Source organism: Pempheris klunzingeri, chromosome 17 (genome assembly GCF_042242105.1).
Source record: "Pempheris klunzingeri isolate RE-2024b chromosome 17, fPemKlu1.hap1, whole genome shotgun sequence".
In the NCBI taxonomy this organism is placed as follows: domain Eukaryota; kingdom Metazoa; phylum Chordata; class Actinopteri; order Acropomatiformes; family Pempheridae; genus Pempheris; species Pempheris klunzingeri.
Window position 1 is genome coordinate 10,861,422 of NC_092028.1, and position 25,840 is coordinate 10,887,261.

Below are 25,840 nucleotides of genomic sequence, written 5' to 3' on the forward strand. Positions count from 1 at the left end.
CATCCTTTTCTCTCTATCACTTCTGCTCTATAAATCACGTGTCCTGTGTTCTCCTTTAAGAAAAAATCATTAACCAAAAGGAAGAAATATCTATCATATGTTTTCATATTATTTTCTAGCTTTCAAACGGTTACTCTTATAGTAGTGTTTAAGTATTAGCTGCAGTCAAATGGTCCGTTTTAAGTCACTAGATTTTTAAGGTTATGGGTAAGTATCATTTTGATGTAGCTAAGGTTTTATTATTTAATGTATTGTTGGATAATTCAATTGACACTTGTACGATATCTTATTTATTATATTTTCATATCACAGACTTATAGATTTATAAAATTCTAGCCTTTAAACTAACTGGCAGCTGTAACGGTAAATATAAGTAAATGCACTTTTGTGGTCTTTACAACTACTGGGTATAGGAGTTAATATTTCTTTGGACACTCCTAGTCATTGTACAATGTCACAAACATATTACATGCACATGTTGATTGTGTTTGCAAGCTATCTTGAACTAATATCTGACAGGAATGTCTAGTTTGCATTTGTCCTTTATTTCCTTTTCAACATCAATAGAAACCAATATAGCATCAAAACATGATAGAGCATTACCAATATACAAAAGGAAAAGCATACAACAGAAATAAAACAGGAGAATATATGAAAAATGAAAATACTAAACTAAAGCACTATACCAAGCAACTCCATTATAGTCATCATCATGAATGTTTCGCAGTGCTTAGTGCTTAACTCTATTTACAACATTCTTTCCTCTCTGGTATAATTTTTCCAGGTTTGATATATTCAGCTTTGTGATTAACGTCCAGCTTTAAAATCATATATTATTAAATCCATGTTGTTTTGAAGGGCAGAGTATAAGGCAGTGCATTTCACCTTTTCAATTCCACTGAGTTCATGTTACATTTACAGAACAACTTCACTCAACCTCACCTTTAAATGAAGCACTACAGGTTCAGTGGAAAGGCCGATACAAAAGTGATGCATTAATTGTTGAGTGTAGGAGGCGGTTGGTGGGATATGGGTTAGCAGTCACAGCTGGAAACCAACTTTTCTACTTTTTAACAATTCTCCAAACACTTATTATTCCACCAATTGAAACCTATTTTCATATTTGGAAAGTTGACTGTGCTCTTTTGAGGATGCACATCAAATTGGCTGTTAAGTCTTCATCCTGACCACATCAAAAGGACTTTACTGTTCTACAGTCAATAGGCTTAAGTCAGTCATTAAACTAGGTTTGGATTCTGCATTCAACATAAGAAGAAAATGATGATCGCACATTTAGAGACAGCATTGGGCCTAATTTCAATAGAATCTGTCAAAAGATCTACACAGCTTTTATACTGATGTTCTCTGCCATCAAACATTTCTGATCACAACCGCAAGCAACCTCTATACTGGGCCCTGCAAAAGCCCATATCAAACATCACTTGTTAACATATGAACAATTAACTCAAACACACTGTCTATTAGCTTTTAGGAAAAGCTGATGACTTATAGCACAACCTTACAGCTATTAGCTTGCAACCAGATGACGACAGGCAGGTCTGAAGGTTTTGACTCGAGTTTTTATCTACCATACATCACAGTCGCTGTAGTGTCTTGCTGTACACACACATTTCTATGATCTTGCATACCAGCTTTTAATGCCCATATATTCCTTTTTTAGCCTTATCCGACTGTAGTACCCACCGTCCTCACTTGATCACTGTTACTATAGCGGGAATGCCATTATAAACGATACCAGCAGAGGCAAGCCTGATCTGTGCTACATGTAATGCCCTTAATTATGGGATTACAATCCACCGCACATCACAGCTGGGCCGGCTCTGCAGGAAGTGTTGCTTCTTCAGTAATCTGTAATCTGCGTGGGTGTTGTCTTTCCATTAGTCTCCCTGCCCACACTAAAGTCACTCCTACAGCTGTTCCCTCGGTGCTCCACAAACAATAACATTGCACAATGAGCCCAAGTCAGACCAACAGCTGGAGTCAAAGAATTACACATTTAAGTCACAAATAAAAACAGACACAGAATATTTATAACATTTCTGGAATAACAATTTTCCAACAAACTAGTTTTTAAATGAGTTACACCTTTAAGGTCTTACGACATTTAAATAAAAAAAATATTTGTGAATATTTGTAAAATTCTTATATATTAAAACAAAGCCTGGCAATTAAAAGGCTTCTTAGTTTTGCTTGACTATAAATCAATTCTAAATCTTAAGACAGCGTGTCTCATTAAGCGGAGCACAGGGTGCAGCTCCCTCTATTTGGCAATGTTTCGGTACGAGGCAGAGTTGGCAGAGGTGTGAAGAGGAGTACGGATCGAGAATCAGTAGAAAAACTAAAAGATGAAGGAGGCCATATGCTTCAGGTGTAGATGGCACTTATTTGCTCTAACATACACCTTACCGTATGTCTGTCATATTGTTTTTGCTGTGGTGTTTAAAGTATAGCACAAGGATGCTATATGCAGGCACAGTTATTTGTACCAATCCATTTTCAACAAATGAATATAGAATATGGTATTTTCTTTCAGTGATGGCCAACTTGACCTACTTGGAACATTTTGACACCGTCTTGTGCTCCCTCTTTTCCTTTCTGTACCAATTACTTCCTCTTTTTCCTTGTAACAACACTCAATCCCTTCCCACAGCCTGGTAACCATAAATTCACAAGTAGCGTGCATGAATCTGATCTTTTCATTGTTGTCTTAATGTGAAAAAAAAGAAAACAGAATCTGATTTTCCATGTTAAGGTAGCAACAAAAGATCTGATTTGTCTCTGATAGTTAATAAAAATTCAAAATGGGCTACAGGAGTAACGCGAGCCTCTGGGTGAGTGTTTGAGTCTTAGAACTCGTCGTCAGAGCTGAGCAGCAGGGTCTTTTCGTTGTCCCCGCGGGTGCTGAGGTTGCTGTGGCTGCGGGAGAGGGGTGGCCCCCCACCTCGCTCCAGTGTGGACTGCTGGGTGTACTGCTGATAAGCTGGGGAGAAGTTATGGATGGCATCCTGGACCATGTCCCCTGGATTCATGGTCTCCTTCAGGCTGCTGGAGATGCTCTTCATTGGGGCACAGCGACCTGGATGTGGGGTATGAAGGGTGGAATATTAGCAAAGAGACACCGAGCAGGATGGATGGGGAGGGGCATATGAAAGTGACAGATGAGTGAGGAAAATACAAAAACAGTGTTTCCATCCAACTGTCAAGTGAAAGTGCGTTTTGCGAAATGTAAATAAATCTAATAAATAAAGTTTCCTGAATGCCAGTGATATGCAGATTATACTATAAAATACAGCAACAGTGGGTACATATTACAGGAGGTCAAGATGAATTGACCTTTTAGAACTTTACAATCTATCAAAAGTAATACTACTGGGCAGGTGATTATTTAATACCAGTTTACATTATCAATTTATACTGTATGAGTTCTTATCACTTAAATGCTTTTCTCAGCACAAAGGTTTTAATGCTGGGAGAGAGAGAGAGAGAGAGAGAGAAAGAGAAAAAGAGGACCACTGAGCAGGTGTGGGGCGAAAGACTAAACAAAATGGTGTTAGGAGAAATGAAAAGGCAAAATGTTCAAAACCTGAATTCACTGTTTGCAATGAGCCTAAAGAAACAAAACATGACAGACGTAGATCCATGACTGTGAATGTATACACTGAATTCATGCTGAACTGAAAAAACATGCGAATCAATTAATAATTTAACCACAATTAAACACAAAAAAAGCTACCAAAAAGCATTGTAATGGGGACAACCATATAGAACACAGCTAATATGAAACCTACCGTACTGTCCATAGACAGGAAATGAGCCTTTCAGTGCAGCACAGTGAACGAGAGAAAAGGGAGTAAGGAGAAAAGAGAGACAAGGAACACAACAAAGTCAAGATAAAGGAATGGGAATACAAAGCAGGAGAAAAGAGACAGACACACAATATTTGGAAAGTGTCAAAGATAGGAATCAAAGTCAAAAAGGAGACCAAGAGTGAGGTCATCAGATCAGTTTCCAGAGCACGAAGATTATAGTTCACACTAAAATATACTGGTTCTCTTTCACACTTTTAAAACATTTTTTTTTTTACACATTCTGCTTTACTTTTTCTACCTATCATACCAGCCTCTTAATACTAGTATGTACACACACACACACACACTTGTATGTCTATATTTGTGAGGTCCCTCATTAACATAATGCATGTCCCTTACTCAAACCTCAACCATCACAACTAAATGCCAAAGCCCTGTTCTAGCCTTAACCTTAAAACCAGTTTTGAATCTTAAAACAATTCTTTGAAATCCAGCCAGAATGTTGCCACTTCCCAAAAATGTCCCACTGGTGGTTAAAACCTTGTTTCGATCCTCACCATGTAGCAAGTACAAGTACACGCACAAACACAGACGCACACATGCACTTCACTTACCGTATGAGTCCAGTCTTTTATCCATGTAGACCTTGTAAGTAAAGGCATGGCGCAAAGCAACAGCAGCAAAGAACATCTCAATGCAGATGATGAAGTTTTGGTAACCAGCAGCAACTGTTCCCTCCCCCACAGAGAAATCATGCGAGCTGATCTGAGGGATTGCTCCACACTTCTCCAGTATGGCCAGCAGCATCCCTGAGTTGTACAAAGAGAGACAGAGTGAGCTCATGTGCACTTAAACTCAGGGTCGCCTCTGATTTTATTTCTGGCAGTGCGATGCAACATCATAGAATTCACACCACTTCACTCAAAAAAACCCCAAATAAAATGGAAACAGCAAAAACGCCATCCAGAGGAAACAAATTAATTCAGGAATGAAACAAAGTCAACAAGTTATTTAATAAAAGAATATAATCTTGTTGCACCCACTACAATACTTGCATGGGATGGAAAAAAATGATTTTTGTTTACTTTTGAGAATGACCTTAAAATGTTCATTATATTTGGGTCAGAATAAATGGGCATGTGTGCTGTGAGTTTACAAGTTCAGAAGGCAGTCTTCTCACCTTGCCAGAAGGAGAGAAAGATGACTGACTTGACCATGAAGAACTTGAGCACGGGGTTGTACGGGACAAGCAGTTCACTCGTGGCAAAGTAGAAGAGGAAGAGAGCGTAGAGAGACAGACTGACGGAGATGTTGTAGATAATGGTCACGTACAGGTAGCCACTCGCCACACTGGAGGAGGGAGACACAGATAAAAGAATGTGCTTAGGCTAATGCCAAATGTCTAAGTGAGGAAACAAAGAGACTGGAGCCATTTAAATTACGCATCACAAGAGGTAAAACTGATTTAAAAAACTGAAGCTACACAAGGCAAGTTCATGTAAGCCGTTTAATTTGGGCAGTGAAAGCCGTTTAGTTCTGGGGAAGCTGCAGCTCTTCCTTGTGAAGGATGAGTATATCTTTGCAGAAATATGCAGCTTTAGGTTATTAAGTTCATTAATAGAATGGAGATTTTAACTGTACAGCAGCACTCACTTTTAAAGTAATGAGCTAAGAACTGCACAGTAGAGATAACAAGTGACCTAAATTTATAGCTTTTGAAAATGATTACTCATTACAGATATGAATTCTCTGTGTTCATACGATGGGTTCAACCAATGTGGCTTAGCCACTATGGTCTGAAAAGACTGGTTGGTGTCTGCAGTAGTATGACACAACAAAGTAACTAGTAATCACAAGAAATCACTGCTCGGGAGATGTCCATGCTGTGAATGAGAGTGCTTAAATTGTTGTGGGAACATACTTAAAGTCTCCATCTTTGTATTTCCCAAAGGCCTGAAGAATCACAGTGATCACTGCCATCAGGGGTTTCACCACACAGAACTGGAGAGTTGCCTGAGGAAGCAGAAGTGAGAGGGAGAGGAGGGGATATACCAATAAAAAGGTCAATAAAAAGTAAGAACACTACACCCGTTTAGTAAGTTAAATGAGAAAAAGCTTCTGACAACAAATAGTTCTCAATGACAAGCACATTAAAAAGACATGATATTTGCTGTGTTTGGATGCATGAAGTTAATCAAACAGGCTTGAATTCTTTACAAGAAGATTTTCATGTCATAAATATCATACTTAATTCATAGTAAACATGACACAAAAATACATTAAAATGGGATGATCAGCATAGTGGATAGTATATTTGTCTATTTGTAAAGCACAACACTGAGACGTAGTTCTAACACCCTTTGATTCGTACCTGTTTGCAAAACCTGAGGAAACCAATGGAGTACGTCTTGCCCCAGAGACAGCAGGTCCCATACATACAGCTTGACCTAAAGTGAAGTGCAGGTTCATACAGGTAGAAATTGTTGGTGTGCAATATGTAAGTATGCAGGCTATTTTAACGAGAGAGTACCACAGAGAAGGAGAATGGAACAAAAAAAAGAGAAGATGAGAGCAAATAAGACTTACTCAATAGGTTTCCCTCTGATTTCAGCCATGATGGCACTCTCTCCTCCCAGATACTCGTAGCACAGACTCAAGAAGTTGTAGATGACAAAGGCTGCAAAGAGTCACACACAGCAGGAGCATTAATGTTTCTTCAGGGTGACCACTGGAGTCAGTAAATTCACTCTCAGATTCTATTAAACGGCTATAAACAATTGACATTTTCTAACTGGAGTAAGCACTGCATTAGATGAAATGCCCGGCCCACTTGTAATGAAAACAGCAAATGGCACCATCCTATCAAGAAATCAAACATCATATCAAGGATGAGCCAATCTTGGTTCAAGTTTTATACAACATTTATGCTAAAGTTCTTACAAGAATATCATGTCAGTATTGCTGATATGGGTTTGGTTATTTCTAACATACTGATGTAGTAGTAGAAGTTTGGATTACACGGTGTTGTCAAAACATGGTGTAACTATCATAATTACAGTAATCTTTTGATGATTTTTTGTTTCAGTATTGCTGAGATTGGCATTTAAGGCGGAAAGATGAGTCATCCCCATCAGCAGGCTTAAAAATGATCATGGGTATTGTTGTGGGAGGTATAAGCCTAAGCATAATTGCAATGTATAGTTTTCTAGTGCCGGGAGCAGAGGTGGATTGGTGTGGTGCTGAATAAACCAAACACTGAAGGAAGCTCGAGGTCACGTCACGCTGCCACACAACAAGTGTCACATAATATAAATGGTTCAGAGAAACAATACAGATCTTACACAAGCAACCTGCACACATTTAAGGCCATGATAGTCACTCATGTAATGTGTTACACAACTGCTGCTAATAAAGATCAAAATCATATTCTGATGTTTTGTGTTACTCTTCTGCAGCATCATGGGCCTAAATGCGAGGCTACACCAGGTGTGTCTCTAATCCCTCTCTATTCTATCTACGGCTCTGATGTGGCATCTAATCAGCCTAATCAATTTTCCAGTAGCCTGGCAGATTTCAGATGGGGTTTGAGTCTAACCAGATTTTCTTTCTTTTATATATGCTTGGTTTCTGATGAACTAGTCATCCCTTGCTCCAACTTGTCCACCGACTCATCTATCTTAATACTTTCATAAATGGCGTCTCTTACCTTTAAAATCTGTCTCTTTCTTATACATTTCGACAGGCAGTCCCAAACAGCTATGTCATATCCTGTGTTATGGTTAATAATCTATTGGCTGTTCTGAAAATCAAATTAATCACTAATTCCCTGGACATTTTGCTGAAAAGTAATTTAAATAAACCTGACGGAACTCCATACAGATTACAGTGATTGGTGTCCCTCAGTGAGCAGAATGTTTTGCATCTGTTGCCCCAGGTGTTCTCAGGCTAATTTAAGGGTAACCCACAGATACCAGCTAACCACTGCCTCAGCTCTCTCTACCGTTTAAAGTGTGTAAGTGATAATAGCACACTAACTCCCACCAGAACACAGTCAGCACATTTCTGGCTTTGTTGCACAACTACACATAACAGTATTTTTTCAGTCTGAAATGTACTTTCACTGTTTTTAGCTAAAAACAAAACGAGCTAAAAAATGTACTGAATTGTGATACACACTCCAAAAGAGAAGTAAGTGGAGATTTGGTACTTAGTACTAATGCTAGATGTGCACCTGTTGATCAGCATGCAGCAGATGACACTGACAGTGTCTACATGAACAGCAGGAATAATAAAGTCCCAATGTGTCTCTGTGTTTAATAATACATTGCTCTAAAGCGATAGGTGCTGCCCATCAATGCTACCTCTCAGTCACTGTAACAGCTGTGCTATGAGGCAGGACAACACTATAAGAGTGCAGCAGATTGACCAAACTGCTCACAGCCTCCTTGCACATAACATGATATTGTTAACCTGTGCAAGGGTGCAACTAACCACAGGAAACTCAAAGGTATACATTTTACAAGCAGATCCTCAGAATTGAGAAGCTTAAACCAGCTGATCTTTGCCTTCCTGTAGATGAATAGCTAAAACACTACATGCATGTTCAGGCACTTATCCTAATAAAGCACAGGTGATGGAATAATAATAGCAAATTCCCATTAACATAACCATAATATGTTATTTAATAATTAAGTTTTATTCTCAAATAGCAGAAATATTCGGGAAATTCCTTTGCCTTGCCAGCCTATAATGCATCTAATGTCAAAGAACAAGCTTGCAATTTATCTGCTCACATGTGAGATGCCTTTTTTAAGTCTTTACGAGGATTTGCTCGTTTTCATACAGTTGCTAGGAAACAGGTTTCCCCTCCCCTGCAATCCCAAGAGGCCAGGGAGACATGAGAACAAAGATGGCAACCTTTGTAAATGAAGACTGCAAAGGCCATCTGCCACTGGGGTATTACAACATATAAATTCTCACACCCTTATTTCTACGGGGAGTCAAAAGACGAATTGGAACAAAACACACTCACTCCCACCACTGTGGTGAATATTGGCCTGTCGTTTGCATGCCAAGTATGGCAGCATTTAATCCAGCCTGCAGCAGAAAATGCTACTGCACCAGTTTGTCGCACGATGTTCCTCTATCCACTCACCTTCATAACAGTCTCGGACTGTGTCAAAGTACACATAATACTCCTCGTTGGTGAAGAAAAGAAGGCTGAGCCAGGAGTCAAAGGCATAGATGGGGACTATGAAGAGGATCCGAACGATGTGTCTCTGTTCATTTGGAGAGCTGTAGTAACGCAGGTGCATGTAGATCTTTAAAAAAAAGAAAGCAAAGAGAGAGAAAAGAGATCCATTAAAATAGTGATGAGGTCAGAAATCTAAGAACAAACTTTATAAAATACTCTGGCCCAGTTGGTTATAATTATATGGCCATACGTGGGGATAGTGACTGAATGCAGCATGCTCTTTAGGAGTACAACTGTGCTTCATGGACCAGCACAACAAAATCAGCCGGTTTTATCTACAACATCAGCCTTTCATAAATTACTAAGAGAGCAACTAGAAATTTTTTTTTTTATGGCATCATATTGACTCATTTTGACTCTGGCTTTGCAATAGAGCTGCTCATGACAGAAATACTACATTAGCTAACAGTGAAATTAAATAATCACAGGAGGTACAGAAAAGCACGGACATAGGTGCATATGCACATGTACATTGTAAAATCTGTATTTACACAAACATGTAGTTGATATACTATCCATGGGTTATGCGAGTAGAAGAGGACAATGCATTTTTTAAGTCAAGCCATCAACTGTGAAAAGTCACCTAACAAACTGTGACAAGTTTGGGATTGCATTTTGCCAAAATTCATATTAAAAACTACCTAAAAATGCTTGTCAGTAGATAAACAGCAGATAGGCAGGATGCAGAACATGCGCACACACACACACACACATATATATATATATATATATATATATGTGTGAAATGTCCCAAAAATTAGGTCTGTTAAAATTGTTAATACCAAAGATTTACATTTTTGAAACAGCTAAACATCGTCACTTTGTCACATGAAAAAACAAATGTGATGGGAATAAATCCTGTGAGGAGAACATTCATCAGCTTCCTCCTCGTGAAACCTCAGCTCAGAGCATGGTGGATAAAGGGCTTAACTGAAACAAAGTGCTGCCTCATGAAACCTGTATGTGTGTTTTCATCAGGCTCTTGTCTGTCTTACATTTGCCTAAGTTGTATATTTGAGTCCTGTGGGTCAGAAAGGTGTGTCTTGGGGTTGTTTTGGGTAACTGATAATGGGCTTTTATCACTCCTATTGATAGCAGCAGACGGCAGGAAGAATAGGGTGGGCCTTTACTGTCACCAACACCGTTTGACTGCTCCATCCGGCTCCTTTCCACTTACACAATGTCCCACATATCACCTTTCCTGGCCTGTAAACAGACACACACCTTTGGTAAAATAACAAACAGTGGGTGTCAACACAAGCGACACAGTGCACTCCACTTACATGGCTTGTTGCTAGGTGACCCCCCCACCCCCCACCCCACACACACACACACACACACACACACACACACACACACACACACACACACACACACACACACACACACACACACACACACACACACACACACACACACACACACACACACACACACACACACACACACACACACACACACACACGATCTCTAACACCCATCCCCTGCTCTTTGAGGCCATGGTCGAGCCAGGAGCACCTGTTGCCAGAGTGACACGGGCTCTTCTTTAACCCTGTATTTGAAGAGCAGCAGCAAACATGGAGGACAAATACACAATAGATCTCACTTACATGCAAGAGACACTTAATAAATAAAGTAATCACCAATCCAGCTTTTTTAATTTCATGAGAAAGATGATATTTTTTTATCTCATTAATTTCACACAACCCTAAATGTGTATGAAACATAAATATGTGAGTGTGGGTTTTCAGTGTTCAGACAATGTGCTACAAGTAGTGTGGATAAGCTATGGAGAAAATGAGTCATTGCAAGAAGCATTCTATCAACAGGATGTGAAACTTTCTCAGTACATGTATGTATTTGGTGTGTGGACATGCACAAATGGAGACTCAGATTAACAAGGCCTCATGGAAAAACACTCCTGCGTGTGAAAGTGGTTTTTTTTTTTCCACTGCTGAAAGGGAGTTATTTCTGCTCCACACATCTACCTTTGATTCATGATGGTTAAAGAAAAAAAGGGAGAACAGCGGGTGGACTTGAAAGACCATGATCAAGATTTAGGTTTTGTCCCAGCATACCAGTTTAACCCTTTGCCCAAAGGCTATGGGAAAAAGACAGAAAACAGATGCAGCCACTTATGTGGACTTTGTAGTATGGTGCTATGCTTCTAAAGAGAGACACATAACAAGTAAGCTGGTAGGGTTTTCGTGTCTTGCTAATTAGACCGCGTTCAGACTGGTAATAGTGCAGTGTGACTAAAACATAACCTCCACATTTATTTGCTCTGGCTCAAGACCACAGCTCTGGCAACGGAGTGTCCGCCTGCACATGACTGGCAACTGAAATCTTTAAGTCAGAGGTTCTGATTGAACCCTCTGACTATTAGATCATCTGCAACCTCCAAATGTCAGGCTCTCCTTACCTGGTGACATGTAATCAGAAGAGCTGTCCAAACAAAAAACCCCGATATAGTTTGGGCAGTGGAGGTCATGAGAAAAAATGGCTCTTCTGGTGTGACCACTGGGGCTTCTGGTATCCAGGACGAGTTGGATCCTTGAGGGGCCACAGTGGCTGGGGGCCCTGGGGCGAAGCCGACAGGAGAGTCATTCCCCAACCTCTCTGACAGGGTCTGACTCATCTGTATGAAGAAAGGGTAAAGATGCAAACTCTTTAGCCGAGTCATTTTAAATAAGTCCTGGCCTATGGTCAACAACAATCACCTGCACAACCTCAGGTTCCAGATAATAAAGTCTGAATGAAACAACATAACATGTAAATGCAGGCTGAATGGTCGAAGATCTAAATCTCAAACCAACATCTGCTGATGTTAAAGAAAACAGAAAAAGATACAGAGCAGAGCAAAGTAGGACATTTCACAGATCTATATTGCAAAAGAGACTGTGTGGACAGACAGACGAAACATGATCCAAACAGAGGGAGTGAAAAGAGGAGGCATGAGGTAGGTGGGTGAGGAGATGGTAAAGAGTGTAAAAAACACACACACAACACATGGGAAAGGGGGCAGAGCCTGAATCACTCAAATACAGCAAATCAGTGTGACAGCAATGAGCTGAGAGCTGCTGACCCAATTTCTCCCTTTCTTTTTCTCTGTGGTTTGCGGAGTGCAGGAAGACACATTTCTTCAGAATGATGAAACACCTTTCCACAAATCAGTACTAAAGCTCAGCCCATGCCCTTAGGTAGGTGCTGCAATAAGCATCAAATCTGTGCTTCACTTCTTCTCAACATTCATTGTCAAAAAATTAAGCCAACTGTGCGGTACAGCACAGTCCAAAACCTGCCAAACTGTCTTCATTAGGTTTCTACAACATCAAACCCAATGCTTACACTGCATTTGTACGACATCAGCAGAAGAAGATCTGTAAAATCCCACACCAAGAAATGTCAACAGTGATTCATAAGAAGTGAAAATAAGACTCGTGGTGTTAATCACATAATTACACAGCACTGATTTAGACAAATGAAAACAAGACAGGCCCAACGGGAGCTCACAACATCAAAAGCATCCAGAAAGATGATCCATGTGCCACCAGCCTCAAGATCAAATCACCACAGGTTTTGGAGTGCTGTTATCTCTCCAACTACATCACTGTCTTGGTGTGGATTCCAGGAAGGCGATAATCTTATCATTCAATGTGAAAACTAATTTCACAGTGACTTTCAAACCCCTCTGTGCATCAGCTAAATATAGGCTGGCATTCAGTGTGGTCATGGATGACTCATGCTGCCTGCCAAAGCCTCAATCAGCTTGTGGCAATGCAGTGACTAGGTACACATCAATGTGTCACGCACATCAGAATATGTTTGAGAAACTGCCAGGAAATCTAAAACAGCACAGAAAATTAAACTTTCTGCTTACCTGGACAATTTTTAAAAGAAACACCGGAAAACACGGCGAGAACATGAATTTCCCGTGTTTCACTAGGCTGACATTTTTTAATTGGTGTATTTAAGTCTGAGCAATTAATCACTCTGTAATGTTTATTATTTCATCTTATTCAGTACTGTAGCTTCTTATTCAGACTTCTCACACAATGATTTCTGAAACAGCAGACAATACCAGCTTTTCTTTCCACAATAACAACGTATGTCCATGTGATCAACAAGTACACTACTCAACAACAGAATTTCAGTCTCGAAACTGATGTGACTCGATAAATACTGATATTGGAGGAAGGTTTTAATATTTATCATGCTATCTGACTGTTTGCCATATTGCCTTGCCCAATGAATAAGACTAGTGGTCTGAAAATGGACTCTACATGTTTACCAACCGTGATTGGATGCATGTTAATCAGTCAAAACAGGCTGCATATCTAAATTAAATTTTAAAAAAAACATCTAAATCTCATCTGGAAAATAAATATGAGATCTGTGTTCAGCATATACAAGCACTTGCACTTTCAAAAACAAAGCTCGATGCTTCCCGGTGGAGCACAGACAAGAGAGGCAGGCAACTCATCAATCCTGCTGACTGCACCCGTGGGTAGGTTTCAAAACATGCATTGTACTTTGACCTCAATCGAATCAGCAGTCTTTGTGACAGGCCATCATAAGTCCTGAGGCTAGGAGAGCTGCATCGAAATGACTAAAGCATCCAGTGGGTTTGTGTTCATCAGAGGCACTGAAGCCCACAGAGCTACTTAGCAGTGACCACATCTCATTTTGATTGTTTCAAGTGTAGCTAGAACAAATCCCATAAAGAACGAAGGAGCAGGTTTCAACCTTCACAACAGTGTACACAATACAGTGCTGGATTTTAGAGAAAGGCTGACATGATATTTAATGAAAATCCAGCGGGGGCAACGTTTAGCTCAGTGCTGCTGAATTTGACTGTATGCTAGTTAAGAAAAATACACTAAACTGAAAAATGGCAGCTGTTGTTCAGTGACTCCATCCTCTGCTTCACTTACCTCTGCAGTTGTTTGAATCAAAGCATCAGTTTAGCTCATCACCTCAAGTCGACTGCGAACCTTTCAGAGTGAAAAAAGTTATTTGGCCAAGCGCTAACATTCAGCCGACAGTCAGCTACCCATCTAATCACTGAATCATTGTTTGAACACCGGAAACTTGCCTCTTTTTAGAAAGCTGGCAAGTGTCTGCGGCTGAGGGTTAACTACGCCGAGCAATGCTAGCTAACGTTAGCTAGCCCCCCTAGCCTGGCGCTAGCTTGCTGTTGCTTTTCCCAGCCTAAAGTCAAACAAAAAAAATAACACGCTTTCACGAAGCGACGCACTCACTTACAATATTAAAATGGCAAGATAAAACCAGTTGTTTTCAATGACATTTCCCGTCCTATTCTAACCAACTAGACACCGTTGTTTCATCCACATCACCATCACCAGCAGCTCACTGTACCAACAGCAGCTGCCAGCAAATACTCCGCTCTTGGCGCATGCGTAGTCAAGCTCTTTTTAAAAGAGATTTTCTATCTCTCCGGTCTTTGCCATTGAACATAATATAACCTTGTGCAGGTTAGACTGCACGGCGTGTGTCGTTATTGTGTCTAATACTTCCTTCTTGATAATAAATGCACCTCCTTATAAAACTACTACACGCAGCAGCAAACTTAAGATGAGGAAGAAGTTTCAGCAAGAAGGTGTGAGCAACGTTATTCATTTTTATTACTTCATAAAATATACACAAATACTGTTGTAAATAAAGTGTGTTAAAGAACTGTACAAGATATCAGTACACAATACAGAAAGTGAAATCCCCATCACCTCAACATCCTCTACACCATTCCCAACCCAACAGTTACAATGCCACTGGGTCAAGGTGGCCTGTACAAAGGTAATTACACACACAGTGCACTGCTATTTACACATCCCTGCAATTGCATCAGTTGTTTTCTTTTGAATGACATCATCAAGGTTGCTCGAGGTTAAAATCCAAAAGGTGACATCAAACTATTAGCATATCATTTTTGCAAAAGGAATATGGAAAGTCCTATGTACGATAAAAGGGGGACAGCCTTTGAAGCATAAACAGGAACAGGCAAAAGAAAAAGGAAAACGTGAACAAGCTACTGAAATGAAACAAAAGACGAATAAAAGGACAGTTATTTCAGACAAATAAAAAATAGTTTAACATAAATAGCAGAGGCCGGAGATAAAAACAAACAATGACAAAATAAATCTTGTATTCTTAGCAGGGACTCACTGAATCTCTCACACTCACACACATACAATGTTGGATGACCCAGCTGGCATAGTAACAGTAGCTCATCACACAATTTAGTACTTTGAATACATAAAATTTTGAAACCAGCCCCAATTTATGTCATTAGTATGCATTTTTCTACTTTACACCTTAAAACAAATAACCACATTTTGGCTTTACATCAAAATAAAAAATATATATTTACAGTGAAATAAACATTTAAAAAAAAAAAAATCATTGGATGTCCCATTCCCCTAAGAGTCATCCCTAAAAGATCCTGCCCACTCCCCTATGACCTCCAATAACAAAAAGAATAAAAAAGGTAACATTAAGAACTATCATAAAAATTGCAGCCACTATTTGTTAGCCAAAATGGGCAGCTATGGTCTCTGGTCAAATACACTGAGAATTTCCTGAGGAGCTTCCCTCAAGACTTGGAGTGCTTCTTTGCAACGTCTATGGTCATTCTTCACCTTACCCACTCACATTAAAACCAAAGAAAACACGCAAGTCAAAACAGGCAAAATTAGGAGTGATGGAGGTTGCGGTGGCTGAGTTTTAAGGGACAGTAAATCATCACAACATGGATGAAGGGCAAGCAAGCACCAATTGCTACTTCACCAGAAACATTACTCTACAACAGCTAAAACATCACTTACTTATCCTTTTCAAAGTTACCCTCTTTTTGTCTACTACCTCTCTAACCTACCTCTCCCCGTTTCTTCATCTTTCAGCTGTTACGTCTTTCAAAAAAGCAAAGAAAGAAACTCATAACAAGCTCCAATCTAAGATGTCCTCATGAAAGATAAGAGGCGACATTCACTGAAATGTTGTTTTTAGTTGTCTTGAAACTGAAAAGATAAAAGATTTGCTGAGTCTACATCAAATCATGAAGTTGACCTTTGAGGAGAAACATGCGTGTCCCTGATACCTTTCTGCTTCTTTGATGCCAACAGTTCTTCACATTTGTCAGACAGAATGTACTGTGGGAATGTTTTCAGGGGTGGAGCAGGGAATGGACAACCACGGAGCAACGATTGTTTAGGACTGTCATTCATTTGCTTTTTGTATTGTGGCGGTGGTGATGGTCCACAATTAAGCAAAAAAAGGTTCATCAAAGAATGACTGTTGGATACCGTCATGTGCGTCCCTGGATCCTTTAAAGATTTACTGTCCTTTCCAAAGATCCATGTGTCCATTGGCAATCATCTTTTCATAAGACAAGGTAAAAATAAAGGAAAATAAACTGGAGCGATGAATATACTTTGCAGCCCTGCAACAACAAGTAGAGTGACAGTCACTACGGAGATCAATGCATTGGTGAATCTTGTTATTTCTGCAGTCAGAATGGGAATAAATCAGAAATTAGACCTCACCTGTCAGTTTTATGTGCATGCAGAGCCAAAGAATTCTACTTCCCCATGTGCTCAAATGGCACACTGACCTGCAAAGAAAAAAAAAATTGAATTAAGGATTAAGGAGGAATTAACAGTCTAGTCCACAGAACCACACACACAATAGACTGTTAACACTGTTTTGACAACTTTGTTAATTGATTTCCTTATACAGTTTCACTACGTGACTACAACTACTAGAAATTGCTTTAGAACAACATTTCTAAACAAGTTAAGAAGTTGTGGAGTTGATTCAGGTTTCAACAGCTTTGTGTTGGAGTGAAAACAACAAAAATTCATTTTTCTTAAATTTTATTTTTTTTAACAAATGTATTTGAGGTGTGTATGGCATAATAACCATGCAGCAAATACTACATTTTAACTGTATGTAATTGTGAGTCAAGAAAGTGCTGACGTTATTTTAAGAAACTTTTTGTGGCCTTGCTTTCTTGTGCCGTTGTATTGGTTCCCGTTATCTCATCACCATCTTATTTACTATAGATACATTCTGGGTGGAAGAAGGGTGGGGTGATAGTTTACTAGTATCCTTAAAGTCTATATTCATAATTTTAAGACAAAATTAACACCATGGCTCGTAATTCATTTCGTTGTGGTGGATATTTAAAATCAGCCCATCACCCAGTCTTCCATGCCTAGATGGAGCCAATCTTTGTTTTTTTTCCCCCATTAATGTGATATGTGTCCCACGGCAAAAGAAAGGAGCGGTGAGCGAGTTCTCACCTGTGACGTGGAAATTCTGGATTGGTCATGACGGGCTGTGAGGTCAGAGGACGATACGTTGGCAGGAGCCCCACGGTGGAGCCGCATGCTCACCTTCCTCTCCCTCTCTGCGCGAGAAATTGCACGGGGTGATGTGTTCCCTGAAATTATGCATACAATTGAGAACCATCTACATTTGATGCAGAATCTCTACCCCCCCCCCCCATACAATATTGCATCAGTGTCAGCATAGTATTACTCTAAACAGAAACATAGCAGGAGTTTGTGATTTCGATAGTTGAGCAGTACACTCACCAGACTGCTGGACCCGTGAGGCCGGGTTAGAGATGGCCTGCTCTGGTCCGTTCCTGACTCTGTTGGCAGCCCCAGGATTGGGACCTGGGGGGAGGCCCCGCGATGCAGACCCCCTGGGGGCTCCTCCAATCCGCTCATCCCTCTCATCTCCCGTCCTCCTCTCCCGATCCCCATCCTCGGCTGTCCGACTGGCACCCTGATAGATGAGATCAGCTACGTTAAAGTTTTTCAATTTACAAAAATAGCTTTCAATTAGCTGTATTATACTGTAGGCTGTCTGATTTTTGGGTACAGTGGTCAAAGAGTGGCAGCTAAGCACCAAAACAAAAATCAATACTTAAGTTAGAAATACTTAATGTAAACTTACAAATTTGAGCATGTTCCAATCAAAGACATAGTCATAGGAGAAACCCTGGCGGTGGAAAAGATTCCTGAAGAGCTGGCGTAGGTAGGAGTAGTCTGGCTTGTCATCAAAACGGAGTGAACGGCAAAAATTCAGGTATGTGGAAAACTCAGCTGTAAGGAGAATTAAAAAACAAGCAACACAGTTATGATGAGAAACTCAGAATACACAAAAAAAAGAAGTGAATTACTTTAAGCATCGACTATAGTGATTTGATAACATTTGCATTGCTAGTATTCAATTCCATACTGAGAAAACCCAATATTGCAACTACGGGCATGTTGCTGCCCCAATACAAAGAGGCACATTACTTACAAGGGTATCCTTTGCAGAGAACCTCAATGGGTGTGGACATTTTCTTCTCACTGATTCGCTCATACTTCTGTCTCTTGGTAGCAGCCTTGAGGCCCTGCCAGGGGAGGGAGCCCAAGTTGAAGTACATAAGGACATAGCCAAGAGACTCCAGGTCATCGCGTCTGGACTGCTCTGTGGACAGAAAGCATGAGAGTGCATATGAGAAAGAGAAAACTGGGGAATGTCTGCCTAGTGCTACGACAAAGGGTCATTTGCTCAAGCCCTATGTACAGTTCTGAAATAGCTGAACTGTGTCAAATGTATTCAATGTGCCTAGCCATCATTGCATGGACAGGGACATCAAAGTGAAGACTCATGTGCCTTCTCCTTAAATAGTTTTTATCTATCAAGAATGTAATGATCATTAACAGATGTTTGCACAAAATACCACATTACTACCACCTGCTATAAGGTGTCTCCAGGGCCAAACACACACACACACAGCTTAGAGTGACTTTAATCACAGCAAATAATAGCCAATAAAACTCAGCTCATGCAGTCAGAAAATCCTTTGGGCCCTGTTAGCAGTTTTCACTTATTAGCTCAATCATTCTGTCAAGTGATATTAGATGGGCGTGATGTTGTAGCTGAGAATACATCACAACCGAATAAATATTTATTTTTTCATCCACATGACTTTACTTGGAAAACAGGTTGTGTCATGTGTGGCTCATAAATTTTACTCAATATCTGTGGGTTACTGTTACCTATATGTGGAAGATGATGATAATGTCCTGCGTAGTCATTTTTTTTTCCTACAAAAAGATATGGGCAGTTTCCGTTGCACAACGGCCAAACCTTTGAATAATTTCCCTGACCTGATAACCCAGTAAAATAAGGTGTTCATGTGGCACTTCTTACAGAGAAACTTGTACAGCATGGTAATCAGCAAACAAAATAAGTTGCTTAACACAGATTGTATACCTTTTAAAGTAGAGCAAAGTGTGGACATAATAACACTTTACTATTAAAAACTATGACTCAAGAAAAAAACACTTAAATAAGTTTAGGTGCAGAGTAAATAATACAACAGAAATATCCCTCAATTAAATGTTTGGCCATCCAGTAGATATCTAACAATATCTCACCAAAACCAGTGCAGTACACCTCCAAGCTAGGGATGAATGTCATATAGAGAGAGATATCTGCATAAGCCAGCTTTGAAGAGTCACATTTAACATGGTGTTTAGAGGCAGCTGTCAAAGAGGAGCAAGGGTGGGACCCTGAGGAAGCAGGATGCTCTACATGACTAGAGCTACCCATCAATGAGAGTATACCATCATGAACACCCATAATACAGTGAAATGTCTCATTTCATTGCACAATCAATACCATGGAGTGAGACACTAAAAAATAGAAAAGTGGCAAAGTTCAACTCTTAATCAACCATCGCTACTAAGAGATTGCTGAACATGTAAAATATAGCATATAAAACTGTAATAGGGGCTTTCATCACATACCTCATCACGAGGCTATAACAGACCTACCACGTGTGTGTGTGAATAACAGGGTCAAGAAACCACTGCAGTTTTATTTTATGACTATGAACAGTTCTTGATACCCTTCACACACACATCACAAAAGCAATCAGGTTTGTTTATATGCTCCAAGTGTGCCTTACCAATTCCAAGATGTGTGTTGATGGAGGCATAGCGTGCCGTGCCAGTCAGGTTCTTGTTCTCTCTGTAAGGGATGTGCTGGTGTGTGCGGGCATCACGGTACTTTTTGGCCAAGCCAAAGTCAATGATGTACACCAGGTTACCCTTCTTGCCAAGTCCCATTAAGAAATTGTCAGGCTTGACATCCCGATGGATGAAATTCTTGGAGTGGATGTACTCAATACGACTAATCTAAAGATGATAAGGAAGACAGAGTGGCAAAATAGTCAGTACTGTGGCACACAATATAAAATACTTTACACAGAAAGGATACATTGGGGAGTGTCTTTGTGACAGGAATACATGACACAAGGTCACATTGTCACATTTTACAGGACTTTGTATTTTCTCAAAGTTGTAGTCATTGAGCAGTAGTAAGTGCACTCAATGCATTAATACGTTGAGCAAACTAAGACAAAAAAGGAGGACGGGAGAACAACGGGATACTTGAAGACCGGCCATGAGAAGGTGGTGAGCCCAGGCTATAAGTGGAGACTCAAACACCCTTATAGAGGACTGACACAGCAACTTGGCTGCAGTTAGAACAAAAGGTGAGATGAGTTGTGCTTGAGAGAGCAATGCATGAAATGAAATATCTAGGCCAGCAGTCTAAGAAGAGGCCAGAATTACAAAGTAAACTGGATGCATAAGAGTAGTGGAGACCAAAACATCTACAAGCTTTAAAGAAGCCTTGAGGGAATCATGAGCAATATTCAAATATAGAGCATGTGCAACAACAAATAAGTCAAGTCAGTCATGCACATGATCTAGTAGGATCATAAATATGTCTGTGTATTCTACTTATAAACAAAACTGTTTCACATTGTGAAACTGTCCTAATTCTAATGCCCCTGCCCCTAACCCTTAACATGAGGGTTCGTATCGTACCATCTGGTCTGCCAAAAGCAGGACAGTCTTGAGGCTGAACTTTCGAGAGCAAAAGTTGAAAAGATCCTCCAGACTGGGACCAAGCAGCTCCATCACCATCACGTTGTAGTCTCCCTCTGCACCACACCACTTTATTGATGGAATACCCACTACAATACACACACACACACACACACACACACACAGTCATCATAAAGTTTTCTCTTTCAGCAATTACTGGCACAATTACAATGCATATTATTTGTCATGTAACAATTTTTGCATCAAATTGTCATTTTTTAACCTACTAAATTTTACATGAGATAATACATTTCTTGAAAATGCCTTTACTCATCTATGTACAGTACTGCGCAAAATAAATAGACAGTTGTGAAGAAATGCTGCTCTTTCAAAAATGTGTTCATTTTTATCAATTTACAAAATGCAAAGTGAGCCAACAGAAGAAAAATCTATATTTGGTGTGACCACCCTTTGCCTTCAAAACATCAGTTCTTCTAGGTACACTTGCACAAAGTCAGGGATTTAGTAGGATTATAGTCAGGTGTATGATTTACAAATTATATATTATTATTATTATTATTATTATTATTATATCATATATTATAAAACTGAGAGCCAAACTCTGCTACCAAGGTGAGGTTGTGGAAGACAGTTTCATTTCACAGGTCATACACCACAGCAAGACTGAGCACAGCAACAAGGCACATGGTAGATATACTACATCAGCAAGGTCTCTCCCAGGCAAAGATTTCAAGGCAGACTGAGGTTTCAAGATGTGCTGTTCAAGCTCACGAAATGGGCAACGTTGAGGGCCGTGGACACAGTGGTCGGCCAAGGAAACTTGGTGCAGCAGATGAAAGACGCATTATGCTTAATTCCCTTCGAAATTGGAAGATGTCCAGCAGTGCCATCAGCTCAGAACTAGCAGAAACCAGTGGGACCCAGGTACACCAGGTAAACATGGCCAAGCGAGTCAACTATGCAAGAAAACAGGAACTGGGGTGCAGAAGGTTCACTGAAGGGCTGGAGAGCGGCACCATGTATAGATTTTTCTTCTGCACTTTGCATTTTGTAAATCAATTTAAAAAACTGCAATTAATTCAAAACACTTTTGCACAGTACTGTAGGTCCAACAAAGGTGGATTTAGACCACAACAATTTGAAACAATGATAGTCATTCAGTCTTATTGCTTAAAGAATTGACTTCACATCTTTCTGGGAGGCTTAGCAGGGTATTTGCATCTTTAAGATTTCCAGGGGCAAAAAAACTGATAAAGAATGCTTGGAAAATCTTGTTAAGCGTGTCAGAGCTATAGTAACTCCTACCTCCTCCTTGCATCATCTTGTAGAACTTGCTTTCAATATGCAACTGTGGATGCTTGGTCTTCACACACTCCAGCTTGATGGCTACTTCCTCACCAGTGGCAATGTTGGCACCTGAGGAGACACACAAAATTATTGTTTTAATTAAAGAATTAATGGTACCATATGAAATGAGGAACTGTCCAGAAGCTAATGGGGAAAGAACCTTAGCAGAGGAAGGGGCAGAGGCAGGGTTGCTTTCCATGCCCCCCCGAAAAAACTGCATTTGCACTTACCAAGGTAAATGTCACCAAAGGAACCACTCCCTATCTTTCGCCCAAGCCGGTACTTGTTCCCCACTCTCAGCTCCATGGTTGCGAGTTGTCACTGTCACAAACAGACAAAAAGAGATGATTATAAAAGACACCAATGGACGCATGACACCATACTAGCTCATATGTGCTGCGCCTCTTTCCTCTCTCTCCACTGAGTGAGAAACATTTTAGCAAGAGCTTGTACATGTACAGTTCAACTGAATATGACGTACAACTATTTCCTCAACTTTCCTGACTTAAAGAATGAGGGGAGGCTTCCTCAAGAGTCAGTCAGCTGCTCACATGATGATCCGTGACTCTCCAAGACACCCTTAACTGACTGCGTGTTTGTGTGAAAATGTTGCCTGAGCAGGGTTAGCTGATCAGCAGACAGCTGTCTGGCCTTCAGAAACACACGATTAGTTTTGTAGGGTGGCTGGGGAGGGGGAGGTGGTTGCAATGAGATCAGCAAAAGAGGGAAGGGAGGAGAAAGAAATACAGCAAAATAAAGGCTACAGAGAAATGTCACTTGGAGAGGCAGAGGACTAGAATCAACTGCTGCATGTGAACCAAGACTTAGCACACATGAGGAAATGAAGTGCATCCTCTGAGCTGAACTGCACGTGACGCTGGAGCAGGATCATCATTTATTTAGTACTCTCTCGGCCACGCCACATTGTGCAGCCACTGCAAAAGCAAGACTAAGCTCTCCACTGTTCTATGCTAGCACTGCCAAGGGAGGGAAGGCATGAGCAGCCGTGGAGCGTTGGCTGCTTTTATCTGTGTCAAGGCTCTCAGACAATTCTGTGCAATGAACTTCAGAAAGCAAAGTGCTGCAGAGAATGTATCAGCGTGGAGCATCATTTATCAAGGACATTTCCTCCCTCACCACCAATTTGGGAGTGCTATGTAAACAAATTGTGCCTTTTATAGCAACAGTGGACCCAAATGTAGCATTGCTGCATCTTCAAATAACCAGGCATGTGCCCTATTGACACTTCAAGAAGGCAATATACGAAATAGGCCACATTGTTTTTACCAATGTCTGCATCATTCCACCTCCCCTGTAGAAAACATGAAATTGTCTCATGACAACAGAGAAAAGCTGGCTAACAAAACATTCTCAGGCAACCTCAATTTTGTTGACATGCCAGCTCAAGCAAGTAGAACAGTCATCAATTCTGCAGGATTAGTCCTCTGCATTCAGTCTGCTTCCATCCACAACCGCCTTTGTCACAACACAAACTATCCCAGAAGTTACTTTGCTTGATCGTAAGCAGTGAGACTAAAAAAAAAAAAAAAAGAGCTGCAGACACCAGGTCTGTTCTAAAACTATTTAAATAGTGATGATGGCTTACATATAATCGTCTTGGATCATCTCAAAACAACTTGCAATGCAGTGTCCTCATTTCAAGTGAAAACATCAACTCAACACATACAATGCAGGATGTGGGCTCGGACCTCCTTGTCTGCTTTAGCTAACGAGTGGACAGCCTGCCATGGTGGATGTGATGGAGGCCCGTGGATTTGGGTTAATAAAGGGTTAGGTTTCATTACAACAAGAGGGTGTCTCGTGCTGCAGCCGGGGGACCCGATTTAGGGAGCAACATTAATCACAAGGCTACACAGTAAGTGCCATTGATTAATTACTTGGTGCTGGAATAGTGACGTGCAATTTTAAATCACATTGTTCATATGGTTTTCAGTTGCATATACCCTCACGTTGTCATTCTAAAGCTTAGCTAAGGACAACTTGGTATTGCAAAGATATGTAAAGCATTGGTAAACATTTAGCAGCCAGAGAATGCATCATTTGATGTTTTAAATAATGTCCTGTGTCATATGTAGCAAGTGGGTAGTATCGCTTGACAGGACAGTGGCTTGGTTAAGATAGTACAGAACATATCTGCTGGTGAAGGGGAGTCGTAATAGTAGTTGTGGGGGTGGGTTGTCCTGTCCATCCAAATATCGTTGTCATCACCTGACTCCCAAGTGTTAAATAACATTACATGTCTTTATATGTAGCCAGTAGGAGACACTTATGTGGAAAGTGCCCTGCATGAAAGTGTCAAAACAAGTCCTCTTCAGGAGAGAAAACAAGTGTCCGAGACCCAAAGCCAGAGGATTTCAGTCACATGAAAAACAGAGTAATGCTACGCCTCTCACGCTCAGGCAGCTGTCACTCCACGATCAGCTCCGGTGTTACAAACTCAACTCGAAATGCAAACATTAAAATATTATATAATATATAAAATTACAGTTTAATAATTAGGTTTTTGGTGGTAATGGCAGATTTCGGGCTACGTTGCTATTTACTGGCTGCAATTTGAAGTCAGTTGTGATTTACGCTACAAGGGCAAAATATTTGCTACAACGTAACTAATATCACATTTCATAAAATCCTCCACGAGCCATTTTTTTTGTTTTTGCTTTAAAAGCCCCGTTCGTGTAATTTACAGATGCTTTAAGTGCCGTTGCCGAAATTACCAAGCGAAGGCATTCAGGCTACGTTACGTTAGTGAACTGTTAGCTGCTAAGAGTAAGCTAGTTGAAATACGTTAACAGAACCGTGATAGCGCTGCGTATTGCACCACGGTTATTTTTCCACATTCAAAGAAGCTGTAGATGAGTATATCGCACTTCGCCATGTTTTGTATCATAGTTAAAACCGCACCCATGTATGTGCTGGACTAGCCTGTGGAGATAGCCATCCCTACTACTCGCCCCCTCCCCCCCTCCTGTAAGCCGTGAATACAAGACTCTGATTCGGCCGAATCAGGCCCCTTTTCCCCCTTGGTTTCCCCGGTTCCCCGACCCAACACTCACCCGATATTAGGTTCGTCCGAGAGCTGGTTCGGTGGAGGTTCTGATCCGGTGGTTGTCAGTCGGACAGGGGCCTGGGCTGAGGAGGATGGGAGCGGATTCTGACGGCTCTCATTCCCCCAGCTCTTAGATCTGTCGTCGGCTGCGCTCACTGTTGATAGTCCCTATGATGCTCCAGCAGCACGAGCGGCCGTTCTCCACTCGAGTCTGTCTCCCCCTCTCGTTACTTAACAACGCGCCCGCTCACAACGTCGATGATGTCATTCTGTGGCTGTCAGGGCACAGTTATTAAAGGGAAACGTCACACCTGACGGATCCTTCCTCCATAAATTTGACCATTCATTAGTTACCCCGTTTCTTTCTGTGACTCAAAGTGAGTCACAGCGCTGTTTATCAACAAAC

At 40.6% G+C, this 25,840-nt stretch overlaps 2 protein-coding genes across 5 annotated transcripts; both read right to left on the reverse strand.

The window, feature by feature from the left end:
- Positions 1–524: 524 nt before the first annotated feature.
- Positions 525–14,478, reverse strand: LOC139216543 (transmembrane protein 184B). 4 transcript variants are annotated; one of them, XM_070847689.1, is made up of 10 exons: positions 14,350–14,478; positions 14,019–14,078; positions 11,507–11,722; positions 8,986–9,151; positions 6,417–6,507; positions 6,202–6,277; positions 5,752–5,843; positions 5,011–5,180; positions 4,445–4,639; positions 525–3,097 (listed from the first exon to the last, which is right to left on the reverse strand). In XM_070847689.1, the coding sequence occupies exons 3-10, from the start codon at positions 11,720–11,722 to the stop codon at positions 2,868–2,870; spliced, it is 1,236 nt and encodes a 411-aa protein (XP_070703790.1). In that variant the 5' UTR covers positions 14,019–14,078; positions 14,350–14,478; the 3' UTR covers positions 525–2,867. The 4 variants fall into 4 exon arrangements, with proteins under 4 accessions (XP_070703790.1, XP_070703789.1, XP_070703791.1 ...); XM_070847688.1 differs by having other exon boundaries at positions 14,180–14,478; XM_070847690.1 differs by lacking the exon at positions 14,019–14,078 and having other exon boundaries at positions 11,507–11,664.
- A 227-nt stretch (positions 14,479–14,705) lies between these two features.
- On the reverse strand, positions 14,706–25,686 carry LOC139216542 (casein kinase I). Its single transcript, XM_070847686.1, has 11 exons — positions 25,442–25,686; positions 22,598–22,688; positions 22,326–22,436; positions 21,000–21,148; positions 20,075–20,303; positions 18,415–18,585; positions 18,064–18,212; positions 17,697–17,892; positions 17,403–17,542; positions 16,644–16,711; positions 14,706–16,540 (listed from the first exon to the last, which is right to left on the reverse strand). Exons 2-10 carry the CDS (start codon positions 22,671–22,673, stop codon positions 16,679–16,681), a joined length of 1,254 nt encoding a protein of 417 aa, XP_070703787.1. The 5' UTR covers positions 22,674–22,688; positions 25,442–25,686; the 3' UTR covers positions 14,706–16,540; positions 16,644–16,678.
- Positions 25,687–25,840: the final 154 nt, after the last annotated feature.